The sequence below is a fragment of the Anopheles coluzzii genome, chromosome 2, assembly GCF_943734685.1.
Source record: "Anopheles coluzzii chromosome 2, AcolN3, whole genome shotgun sequence".
Classification (NCBI taxonomy): Eukaryota; Metazoa; Arthropoda; class Insecta; order Diptera; family Culicidae; genus Anopheles; species Anopheles coluzzii.
Window position 1 is genome coordinate 68,524,403 of NC_064670.1, and position 13,364 is coordinate 68,537,766.

The window sequence follows — 13,364 nt, forward strand, 5'->3', positions numbered from 1 at the left end:
GTATTATGTCATTGGAAGCGACAAGAAACAAAAAGGGTCGCTTCAGTAGTAATAAGCCAAATCCCGTCCGTTCTTGGGGCACCGAAAAGATTGAATTTTACAAATTGTAGATGTACAATTGTAGACTGTTACTGCTAAGTCCATTGCATCTGATAGAGCTGGGAAATCTAACAATTTTTGGCTAGCACCAGCAAAGTGTGAGATGTACGGTGTAGTGAACGGTGCGGTCAAGGCAGGTGTATCTTTGTTTTACAAAAAGGTTGTTTGTTACTTCAAATTTTTATTTTTTCCTGATTCTCTTCCTGTGCTTTTTTCTAAGCCCCTCGATGGGTCTAGAGAGAAAAATTGTTCGAGCCCGTTGGAGCGTATCCTTTTGACTCTTTAAAAAACTAGCGGGAGCCCGCTTTCGCATGTGTAGCTGCCATTTCCTCTTCTACGGACAAACCGCCGTACACGATATGGGAAGGGATATCCAACTAAGGATGCCCAGACTCCCCGCTGTCAGTGTCTGCTCCGTCAATCTCTTCCGCTTTTCCTGACGGTTCTGGCGATGCCGTTGCCGAAGTCTCGCCATCCTTGCCATGTGTAGAGCCCTTTTCGTATCATGCCGGGCCTGCCGGACAGCGTCTGGCTCGGATCGATTGTCGGTTTTCTCCAACTTGCCTTAGGTGCGCGTTCTTGATACCAGCAGCGTTGGAGTTACGAAGTGATGCACTTGGCGGCTTCGCCACGTGCCAAACAAGTATAGCATATGCATTGTCGAGTAAGCGATCGGCACGAGCAGACTGCCTCGTATCTAGCGAAATGAATTTGGACTACGTTAGCCCATTTATTTGCTATGTTAGTTGATATACCCGCTGTTTGGCCACTCACTGTTTGGGGGCTGTATTTGGGATCAGATGGATAGTAAACAATTTTTTTGTATTGGTGAGAATTATTTATAGAAGAACATGCTGAGCATAGTTCATCTCAAATACCTTAGGGTATGCTTTTTTTTATTCAGTAGGAACGGTTGAAAAAGGCTGTATTGCCCGCAATACCATAATAGCTTTATTTGTTCTTCGTGTTAATCATCAAGTTCGTTAAAGGTAAAAGATGGGTAAATCAGCTATAGGTTCAATAGAGTCAGTTTTTGTTAAGTATGTTTTCTTTTACTACTGAAAAAGGGGGAATTATAATAGTTGTTCTTAAATATTTCCAGGACTGTAAACATCACACAAAACTAATTACGTTGTGTTTTTGTCTTGCCTTTTCAGGTGAAAACAATGTATATAGTAGCAGTACTTCTGGTGATGGTTTCAACTTGCCTAACATCTATCCAACTAACAACGATTTACTTGAAGGTGACGGTGAGTTAGATCGTACTAACCCTTTTCCAGCTATATTTTCAGATTCAGATAGTGATCACGGGGATACCGATCGCGGCAGTGATGATGAAGATATCACAGCGTGTTGGGAGGAAGCCTGGGCCTTCATGGGTAAATTATCACCCATTGAAGGCCTGAGAACATGGGCTATTGTTAAAAACGTGCCGCGAACGACGCTCAATTTACTTTTGGCGGTCTTGCGGAATTAGTATCATTTAGACGTTCCAAAAGATGCGCGGACATTCCTCAAAACCCCCACCGAGGTCGGTTTGGAAGTACAAACGATCTCGGGCGGTGAATTTTGGTACCAGGGCATTGAGACGGTCCTACGCAACTATTTTAGGTAAGTGCTTATAAATTTTTATTTATTGGGTTGCATAGTGTTCCTAATTTATTTTTTTTCCTTTCTTACAGAAATACCATTCCCGAACACGACACTTTAAAAATACAAATGTCGATCGACGGGCTTCCCCTATTTAAGAGTTCCACTAAGCAATTGTGGCCAATTCTAATATGGGTGGAAAGTTTGCCTGAGGCTCCGGTAATGCTTGTCGGGCTTTTTTGCGGACAAACTAAACCGGGGCTGGTGGAAGAGTTCTTGGGCCCACTAGTGGAGGACTTTAATAGACTCCAAGAAACAGGCTTGCGGTTCGGTGACAAAGTGGTACGCTTATTACCAAGCGCATTTGTCGCCGATTCTCCAGCGCGGGCATTTGCTAAAGGTATGCAAAGTACTATTGTTATGAAAATTAAGAATTTTTTTTTTATTTTATGTTTTGTTTCTTTCCAGGTACAGTTTACTTTAATGCAGCGCATGGGTGCTTAAAGTGTACCTGTGTAGGGGTACACCTCAACTCGGAGCACAAAATGATTTTTGAATCCGTGGACGCCGAACTGCGTACGGACGACGGCTTTAAACAACGAGTAGACAAAGACCACCACAAACCATGGCGATCACCATTAGAAAAGCTCAAAAATTTTAATATGATCGACGGTGTTCCCTACGAAGGTCTCCATCAGTTTGATCTCGGGGTGACCCTAAAGCTTGTTCTAGGGTTATACGAGGGAATTTTGAAAATTTTGACAAGTGGTCACCCCGACAAAAGGAAGCCGTGAATACTTTTTTGATAAAGACACGGCTTCCTTCGGAAGTGAATCGCCCTATGCGATCCTTCCGCTTTCGCCATTTTTGGAAGGCCACCGAATTTCGGTCCTTCCTTCTTCATATTAGTATTGCGGTCTTGAAGGATTTTATGTCTTTTGATGCATTCAATCACTTCTTGTGCTACTTTTGCAGTGTGACGATTTTTAATTCAACGGCACACAAGCATCTTTGGCCTCTTGCGGAAAAGTTCTTATACAACTTTGTAAAGAACTTTCCGCAGTATTATGGTCGAGCCCATATGACCAGCAACGTCCACAATCTCCTGCACGTGTCAGGAGACGTTAACATGTTTGGAGCGGTTCCTGAATATTCCGCATATCGGTATGAGAATTTTCTTCAAATTGTACGCCGATATGTGAGATCGGGCACGCATGTAGTAACACAGGTAGCCGGCCGTATGCAAGAAATTGCATCAGTGCAAGTGGCTACCAATCGTGTTACTCAAACATACCCCCGGTTGAAGGTCAATGGTGCCGGTATACACGTAACCGCCGATTTTGTCCTACTGCCAAACTTTAAGGATCAATGGTTTTTAACCACCGAAAATGGCATTATAAAATTTTTAGAAGCGAAGAGGATTTCTTCGCTGTTGTACACCGTAATTGGAATCCAGTATGAAACCTGGACGGAACAGTTTAGTGCGTCGGTAGACGGTGATCAGTTATCGTCTACCGACCTACACATCTATAAGATAGATGAAAATGGTCCGTCCAGGTCGGTGGAAATACCACATTATGCGATCAAGTGCAAATTTGTTGCACTTCGCCTACCCTCTACTTCCTTTAAACATCCTGATCCGCAACTATCTTCCAGTCTAATCTCCTTAACTCCCCTTCTTCATACTTTTCAATAAACTAACTGTATCAATTAACATATTTCATGTAACCCGTCACTAACTGTCCTGTTTTCTGATTAACATTTTTATTAATTTATTATTGCCTATATTTTAAGTTCTATTCCTTTTTTAATTTATATGATCGCATACGATGTGTTTCAATCACTATACTGGATCTTTGTTGCCCGATTTAACGTGGGCCGACCACTTTTACCGCTTTGTGCGTTATAAAGCTCACAATGGTCATTTGTTAAGGTTTTTTTTTAATAACATGGTTAGGCTAGATTAGTATATTAACACGGTTAGGTTAAGTAGTATATTAGATAGTATTAGAATAGCAGATTTTTTATGGGGAGCCAATGACGATTGTTGGTACATAGCTTTATGTTTGCGATGCGGGGCCCCATGCACTGTAATGCCTGCGTTTCCGCAAGTCTTGTACTAGTGAGGTGTTGAGATCTCTAATTAAGAGCTACTGTGTCCTCGTGATCATGGAAGCAGGATTTTTATGGTAGGATATGAGTGATGGTTGTTTTAATTCTTTAATTGTTTAATTTTTTTTTTGTCTATTTGGATTCTACCCATTTCGACTAACAAACTAATACACTAACATGCTCTGCAAAGGGATGGGATCCGAAGCCCCTTTGAGGGATAATAGAGGCTCTCCCATTCAACTCCTATTCCGACACGTCCTTGTCGTGCAGAGTGTTAACATGTGCCAGCCAAGCTACGATACACGGACTAGTTTGCAACTACTCGGGCGGATGGTGGCACATGGCAAATCGGAAAGGGGATTGTAAAGGAAAGTAATTGGGATGTTTCAATGCCTGGCGGGATAAAATAAATTAACACAGGGATACATTAACATTAAACAAGGTGCAAGAGACATTTTATTTATAAGAAAGGGAATTATTATTAAACAGTTTAAATATGCTCGTGGGGTTCATTTTTATGTTCCAGGAAACTTTTTTAACATGAAGTATAACGACAGTAGAGGAAAGATGGATCGATAACGAGTACTGTAAGTTAATGTTTATAATTAAAGTCAAAGGACTTGCGTGGAACAAATTGATGTGACATTCATAAGTTTTAAACATGACTTAATTCTTAACATTTAAGAAATCGCACGGCAAATGTTCGTGTTTAATTTAGTTTATTTTTTATTTTACTTTTTTAGGTAACCAGACATCAACTTTACCGCGAAGACTGACTTTATTCTGGCGGGGAAAATTTATAGTTCCTTCTCTCATGCCCGGTGTGCACCCGGATGCTTTTACCGTTGATTAAGGATATCTACCAGGTGAGTAAATCTTGTGATTTAATTGACTGATATTTAACCCGGTTCGTCACTTTTCTCCCAGTAGGGTATTTGCGTCAAATCGAACGGTGCTTCGTGCTGTGAATGCGGCTCACTTTGTGAATATCGTACACAACTATAGAAACACGCCATCACGCAACTGCCACGAAAACAAGCACTAAAATAACCGAATTGTTGGGCCTAACGAACATGATGGTCCAGTGCACCACAATGGGAGGGTTTTTTTTGCTAGTGCTTTCTATTTCATGATGTTCTCGAACGTATACCACATAAACAATTACATCGTCAGGCAAGTACACTTTGGAGACCACGATTCGAAACACACTCTAATGCAAATATGTTTTATGTATTTTCAGGTTGCAGTATATGTCATGTATGGCTGGATTCCTGTAGAAGTAAGAGGTCTAGCAATCCGTGGCCAGACTATCCAAGTAGATGACATTAATCAATTAAAACTATGAAGCTGGATATGCTTTAATAGACTCTCTTACAGAAGGCAAAACCTCGAAGGAGTAATTATCTATTAGGTAATATCTTTTCACAAAACATGATAATATAAATTGGCCAGTCGCTTTTGTCGCATTACTAGCAATTTCATTAAAAATGTTTGTAAAATGTCACTTAACTAACATGTCCATATAAAATCGTATATAACACTTATTAATCGCTATAATCAACTCAAAGTATGTTTAAAATATTTCAAATAACTAAATATTATTAAGAAAAAATAATAACACAACCATCGAACGTTTCATAATTCATTTATTATTCTACTTGTCTTCACATTCATAACATTATTCGCTATTCACTTGCAACACCAAACTTAACTGTTCGCAACTGTGAATTAAAGAATGCACAGCCAGTGCACAACTTAAGTATTACTTAAAATAGTTAACATTTCACAAATTCTTTATCTACACCATCAAAATTAATTTCAACATACTTTTTGCCCACAACTACATTAAGTACTATTTAATATATAATTCTTTTGAATATTACATTTCTTTTTTTTCGAGTATTGCCCTCGGCTAACACTTTTGACCACTCCGGTCCTTTTTGCTGCTATTCCTGCATTTCGTAACTTTGTACTGAAAAATTTCTCTACTTCCGAATAATCTCTGCTCCCTGAAATTTCCTTAAATAGCTTTAAAACATGTACATATTTCCTAAATTCAATTTTAGGTCCGCTGCGACCGATTCCGCTCCAAGAGCACTCAGATACAAAAATTCTATTAAAAACTAGAAACAGAGCGTCATGCAGCCTTGCTTTAATCCCTACCGACTTGATCCTTTTCATGAGACCTGATTTAATCGATCGGAAATGCTCTGTCACCACCAAATCCTGTTCGAGCTTGTCCAAATCTACTTTGGATGAAATTAACGCGAAAGCTTCTTCAATTACTTCTTCCGGCACCACATTTTCAATAATTGGCCGAGGCTGGATTTGTTGATTTAGTTGCATTTCCATAAGCTCGTCTAATTTCATATTTGCATCTAGTATCAAATTTTTTAAAGTATGTAATTGTTTGGCATTTTCGTTAGCAATGCTTGTGCAATTGCATTCTTGCCCGCATCCACAGCTAGTAGCTCCCACATTCGAACCGCTCATGGTAACCTGCAATTATGTTATTTTTAGTTTTTCATTTAGTTTCAATGTAAAGTAATAGTTGAAAAACATACAATTTGATTTCATCCAACTTACAGGTTTTACAGGTGAACAAAATTAGCAACTCCCGATCGAATTGCACACAACAACCACCCACAATCACAGCTGTAAAAGTAAGTATATGAGTTTTGCATGTCTTTAAAATGTCTTATTTTTAATATTTATCTCCATACTTACAGGTAACACGGATAGGTAGCAAGGAAATCAAGCTTGTACACAGAAATCTACACAAAAACTGGGTTTTATAAGCGCACGAAAAGCGACGCGGCTATCTTTGAATAAAAAGTAAACAAAAGAGTTTCGTTTTAATTTAATTTTGACAGCGGGTGTGGTGATGGCTTGAGCGATTTGGAACAATCATTCTCCGGACAGGATTCGATCCGATCCGTGACGTCACTGAGCGCCGGTTCATTTAAAGCTTCTTCTCTGAGTTCTGCTTATACCAACAAGCAAAGTTGAAGCAGAGAAGAAGCTGTGGCGGTTTCCATACAAACTCTCTCTGAGATTGTTGAAAGGGTAGTGTAGTGCGAGACAACACGATGTGACGAGCAGATCCAAGTTGGTGAGCTCGCTGAAAGAAGACACACACATTCACAGACGGCTCGTCAAAGCACGGTATTTGTATTGGTGTTAGTGAAGCGCGCGTGTAAAACAGAATGCGAACTCTCATCGCAGCGCGTTTCTCCTTGCTTCCTCAAGCTTGCTCATACCCCTGGGCCTGAATCACTCAAAATTTGGGGTCTCATTGTTTGCGTGGTGGGATGATGTGGTACTCACTGAGACTTGGCTCGAGCCCAGCCTTCCCACAGCTCTCCTATTTGGCGATGCGTATTGTGTCTATCGATGCGATAGAAATGCCGCAAGCAGCTCTCTATCTCGAGGCGTTGGAGTACCAATTTCGGTGAGTTCCGCTCTCCGCTCTCATGCGCTTCCAGTGATTGCGCAAACACTTGAATTCGCTTGCATCTGCATTCAGCTCCCGACGTACCGATTATACATTGCTGCTGCCTACCTTCCTCCCAACCACAGCACGGACGAAGGAAAAATAAATGCATTACTGGACACCGTTAACAGCATTTGCGACACACTAGGTCCAAACGACAGATTCGTGCTCGTGGGAGACTTTAACCAACCCGCTCTTTCCTGGATCGCCGGCGCAATTGAATCATGAAAACCCTTTTGTGTTTTTTGAACCTCATACTAGTTCAGTTCGTAGCGCCCAATTCGTCGATGGACTGCACCAGAATGCGCTTCACCAACTTAATAACAACCGAACGGCTTAGCCAAAGCAGAACATCATACAACATCACATCAAGAATTAGGCATGCTCGACTACAGTCGCACTAACTTTTCGATTCTTAATGATCTACTGCAATCTTCTGACTGGTCATTCCTTGATGGAAACCCGGACGTAAACCATGCACTCGATATGTTCAATCGGAAATTTGCGGAACATTTATCTGCCTGTTGCCCTATAAAACGTCCACGACAGGGTCCACCGTGGGGTAATGCTCAATTACGCCGCTTAAAACGAAACAAATCTTCCTGCTATCGGTTTTATCAAAACAGTGGAACACAACAATCGAGATTGCGGTTCATCGCTGCACACAATGTATATCGAAGCTATAATAGACAACTTCATTCTCGTTTTTTGATCCGTATACAGTTCAGCTTAAGAAGAAAACCGAAAAAATTTTGGTATGTCGACACAAAACGGAAAAACAGCTCCCTGCCAGCTATAGTTTCCTTTAATGGAACAACTTCGTGTACCAAAGAGGAAACCTGCAATTTATTTGCTGATCGTTTCATGAGTTCGTTTGCCACTGAAGCTCCTGGCTTCTCATTGGATGCTGCTCTCAACAACGTGCCCTCCGACGCTGTCGATGTTAATGTGCGTGACATAAACATCTCCAGAGATTCTGTGCTAAAGGCGCTCAAGCAGGTCAAACCATCCTACAACCCTGGACCTGATGGTATTCCAACCGCAGTTCTGGCCAAATGCAGCGAAGTTTTGGCCGGACCTCTGGCTCGTATCTTCACACTCTCGCTCAATCAGCGTATGTTTCCAGCAGCATGGAAATCGTCCTACATGTTTCCTGTGCATAAAAAGGGGGATAAGAGCTTAGTGGAAAACTACCGTGGCATTACTACTTTGCCTGCAGGTGCTAAGGTTTTTGAAGTCGTCGTCCAGAACTCGCTCTTGAACTGTTGCCGCTCGCTGATATCAACACGCCAACACGGGTTCTTCCCTCGCCGCAGTGTGACCACCAATTTGGTGGAGTTTGTATCTCACTGCCATGCTGCATTCGCTTCGGGAGCCCAGATGGATGTCATCTATACCGACCTTAAGGCTGCCTTTGATCGGGTGAATCATCGCTTGTTGTTGGCGAAGCTTGCTCGTCTTGGATTCTCTGCCTCTTTAGTGGAGTGGTTCGAATCTTACCTCACCAATCGTCGATATCGCGTCAAAGTTGATTGTATGACATCTAGGGAATTCGTGAGTTGTTCAGGCGTGCCACAGGGTAGTAACCTTGGACCCTTGCTGTTTTCTCTATTTTTCAATGACGTTACTACTGTAGTAAGGGAATCTGAATGTTTATTGTATGCGGACGATCTTAGACTTTTTTTTCCTGTGAGGTGTTTTGGTGATTGTTATGTCCTGCAAGCATCGATCGACTCTTTTTCCGACTGGTGTCTGAACAACGACCTACAAATTTCTGTTGATAAATGTTTGTCCATGTCGTTTCACCGTTCTAATTGTCCAATAGTGTTTAACTACTGCATCTCCGGTACACAATTACAACGACACAGTGCAGTAAAAGACTTAGGAGTTACTCTTGACCGTAAACTTGACTTTCATGTGCATCATAACGAAATTATTGATAGAGCGAACAGAATGCTAGGATTTATACGCAGGCAGTCGAGAGAATTCTCCGACCCACATTGTCTTGTCGCACTCTACAAATCACTAGTCAGATCCATCTTAGAATACTCCTCAGTAGTTTGGTGCCCATCGTCGTCGTTATGGTCGAATAAGATTGAGTCAGTGCAGAAAAAATTCACCCGTTTGGTCTTACGGTTCACACCCTGGCGTAACGTAGCAGCGAGACCTAGTTATCATGCCCGGTGTTTAATTTTTGGACTCGAATCTCTCGCTACTCGTCGCGAAACGGCGCAAATATTGTTCATGAAAAAAATCATCCTAGGAGAGATAGATTCACCGGACCTTTTAGCTAGAGTTAATTTCCACGTACCTGCTCGTATTTTAAGAAACTTTAGGCTACTAAGAGTTGACCAAACTAGACGTGCATATAGCGATAATGAACCTTTGACTGCGATGGCTATCAGATTTAATGCACATTATGACTCTTTTGACTGGAATTCCCTAATTTAACCTGTTTTTCTTGCTGTGATACTCTGTGTTATTTATTTTGTGCTGATGTTACATTGTACCGTGATGCTTTATGTTATTATAAGTTTAGTTTATAAGATCAGTGATAAGGCCAATTATGGCCAATCACTTAACATTTACAAATAAACAAATAAATAAACAAACACTAACTCTATGGGGCGCATTTTAGACCTTGCATACGGAAATTGGTCAAGCGCAACAACTTCTTCGCTCATACGCGTCAGCGAGCACCCGCTGCTGCCAACCCAGGCTGCATATGACAGCCAAAAGACGTCTTTCGGTAAAACTTTTCGTCTTCGCGTCGGACTGCCGATAGTCCGACTTTTTAACGATATGGTTAGACCGATTTTGACAGATATGGCCAGATGTCATTCAAGTTGTTTATATTTTTTATTGACGGTGTAATGCAATGTCCAAAAATTACTGAGTGGCCTACCACAGTGCAAAAAAATTGGCGGACTCTTTTTTCTCCCCCCTCTTTCCACCGATCTTTTTCCCCTCACCCTCTTTCTTCTTCTTTCTCCTAGGTTGTCCCGGTTGTTCCTCTCGAGCTCATTTTGTTTACTTCGCTTTTCGCCTTCGCACAGTTCGGCTATTCTTTGGTTCGGTTCGGTTGTGTTTTCTTCTTCTACTCCTCTTCATCTCATCTGCGCTGCACACACGCTCCTTTTGTTTGTAAGGCCGGTGTTGGTTTATTTAGAACTTTTTCTGTGTTTGTGCTTGTGTGCTGAGGCAATTCCAATTGTTTAGAACTCCTGCATGGAACAAGCGTGAGGGAACCTGTTCATGCGTGTACAGCCGGAGCCACGGTGTCCCGATTATCTGGTTCAGCTCACAACGCTTTATAAACGTGATACTTCCAACATGGACAGGTGTGTTTTACCGTGCAATGAAAGATGTGACTTTTTTCACACCTTCATCTTTTTTTTTGTTTATCCTTAGCGCCAAACGACCCAAGCTACTTGGGTCGATTAAAAATGGAGAATACAAATTGCTCCCGTTAAACAATAATAGTAAGTTTTTATTAAATATGTTTTGTTAAAAATCATAATCATTAACATGAAATTGCATACATTTTCAGATTCAATAAACAACACCATACCTACCACAATGCTTCATCCGCAATTATTGAATGAGCTTTCATCGTTATCGTCAGTGTCTATCCATACTGGAAGTCAAAACATGGCTCGCGAGAATGCTTCATCGTCAAAACGTGAGAAAGTGTTTTAGAGTGTTATAACAAGAACTATAGTTAACAAATATTTCTAGAAACTGTATCAAGCGATAAACGCAAGCCGGTTTCTCGTACGAATAATGCAATGGTAGACAATGTACCGTCCACATCGATGGTAGTTCGTTCTTCTATGGATCACTTCTCGTTTATGGAAACAACTGCATCAACTTCGGGTGCTTGTCAACGAAAACCTAAACGTATGTCTTAATTTTTTTAATAGTATATTATTTGCTGTAAAATACTATATGAACGTTTATTTCCAGCCCTTTCATCTACTGCTTCAATGGCAACGCAAACGGATTTTTCTAGTGGACAGAACGTGGGATTAGATGCCATACTAGAAAAATTAGACACCATGCAGAGGGTGCAACAAAGACAGGCAGACATGTATCATAAGAAAATGCTGGATATGGAGAAGCAGCAGAAATTAATACGAGCACAGTTGGATATTTTATCCGACAAATTGATTCCACGGCCAGGATTTGTTGCGGAATCGTCGTTTGAATGGGAAACGTTGGGGACCAGGGAAGAACTAGATGGACTGGAGGAAAGATTGGGGGAACCAGAGTTCAAAAAAAAATTTATGGAATTTTTAGATACAAAGCTGCCGACCGACAGTTCAGAAGCTAGACTCCATGATATCATGGACATTATATTCAAAAAGGATTTTGTAACACAAGCCAACTGGACAGGATTAGGACCAGATAAAGTTTGTTTTTCAAATTATGAAAGGGTTATTCAGATTTTTAAATTTATAGGAACATGTCATGGAGTTTCACCCACGGACCAAAGAATCAAAACATTTTTCCAAAATAAGTTTAAACATTCAAAACAAAGACTTAACATGGTGGGAAAAGTTAAAACTGTACCTCATAGACGCAAAGTTTAGTTTAATTTATGTTTAAGTACTACTGTAATCCTCAGTTTAGCTTCAAGCAGATAGCAGAATTAATGGCTTTTTGTAAAATTAAAGCTTTTACCCAGTTGCGTATCATGTTCCTATTATAGAAATATTAAAGAATTCAAAGAAATGTTATTATCTTTTATGATATAAAAAACGAAATAAAATGTACGTTCAACAAATATTTATTACTTATTTCATATTACTAATGTGTGAATTAAAGGAACGAAATCGAATGCATCTTCTTGAGCAAGAGGTGCCGCAACTAATTTACATTTTATATCGCTGATTCCTAGTCTAAAAAAACTTTCTTCTAAATCATTAGTACTTGTAAGGATAACTGAAACTACTAGACGAGTAAATGATCTTTTTTGCTGATATTTCTATTACTCCGTCTTGCATGATTGCTATACCGAATTGACAAACATATCCTGATTTTGTCAAAAACCATTCGTTGCGTTGATCATTTTTTAAACAAAAAGCTTTACGAATATGAAGAGTAACTGTTTCTGTTATTCTATTTATAGCTTGTTCCAAGCATTTGCCCCCGCTTCGTAATGATTTTTTTAAATGTTGAAGCTCATTTTCAAAATCATATGAGGAGATTGTGTTAATGGGCCAAAGTTTTCTGCTTCTTTGAAAATATGTAAGAGATTATGTACGTTACTTGATATATATTCCATATAGTGTACTGTACAGTTTTACAAAAAACTGAAGTAACTTATTTGCTAATGGCCAATGCTCTTTGTAAACTTCTGTAGACAGCAATGTAATGCTGCAAAAAAACAGCATGAAGTGATTATATTGTTCTTCAGGAATTGAGTCCTTAAGAACGACAAATGAACCATAAAACAAAAATGAAGCAAACTCTGATCCTTTCCAATGTTTGATGTCAAAAAGTGGACGAAATTTTCTATGGATCTCAGCAGGAAGTTTGATGTTAAGTAACTTAGCTGTAATAAAGTTGATTTGTGTAGGTGTTAATTTTTTTCTTACACCAAACATACCAAACATCCAGGCCATCAGCATTCTTTTTGTTATACCTAAATCTATCAAATGCAGAGAATCTGCCACAATAATTTGTATGATGATGTCAAACTCATCTAAATCCAAAAGAGGTGAATCTAGTTAGTGATGATCACCGTAAGCTCGGTTTTTGAAACCTTCATGTGTTCTATCTGGGCCAGCGGTGTCCGAGTATGCGTTTCTTCCATTGATCCCTTCCTTTTCCTTTCGAAGTGCACTTTAAGCAGCCATCTAACGAGTTGAAATAAGCAACACCTTTTGAAAAAGAAAAATGGTTATACAAAATTTGTTACCCTAATGATTTTTAAATATTATTTTATTTGAATAGTTACCTTTTATAAAAGCTCTTGCAGGAGAATCGGCGGAGAATAGCACGTAATTTGATGTTAAACTTCTTGTTTTTTACAACCACACCATTTTTTGTGAGAAAATTAACCTCA

At 40.0% G+C, this 13,364-nt stretch overlaps 1 protein-coding gene across 1 annotated transcript; it reads left to right on the forward strand.

The window, feature by feature from the left end:
* Positions 1–10,627: 10,627 nt before the first annotated feature.
* LOC120952476 (uncharacterized) lies at positions 10,628–11,886 on the forward strand. The gene is made up of 5 exons (XM_049611045.1): positions 10,628–10,635; positions 10,706–10,776; positions 10,845–10,976; positions 11,033–11,194; positions 11,261–11,886. The coding sequence occupies exons 1-5, from the start codon at positions 10,628–10,630 to the stop codon at positions 11,884–11,886; spliced, it is 999 nt and encodes a 332-aa protein (XP_049467002.1).
* Positions 11,887–13,364: the final 1,478 nt, after the last annotated feature.

Bases quoted from the DNA above. Each gene is read 5' to 3' on its own strand.
- LOC120952476 (XM_049611045.1), top strand. The intron at 10,777-10,844 runs GTAAGTTTTTAT...ATACATTTTCAG, and splicing joins GCTCCCGTTAAACAATAATA to ATTCAATAAACAACACCATA. The intron at 11,195-11,260 runs GTATGTCTTAAT...GTTTATTTCCAG, and splicing joins TTGTCAACGAAAACCTAAAC to CCCTTTCATCTACTGCTTCA.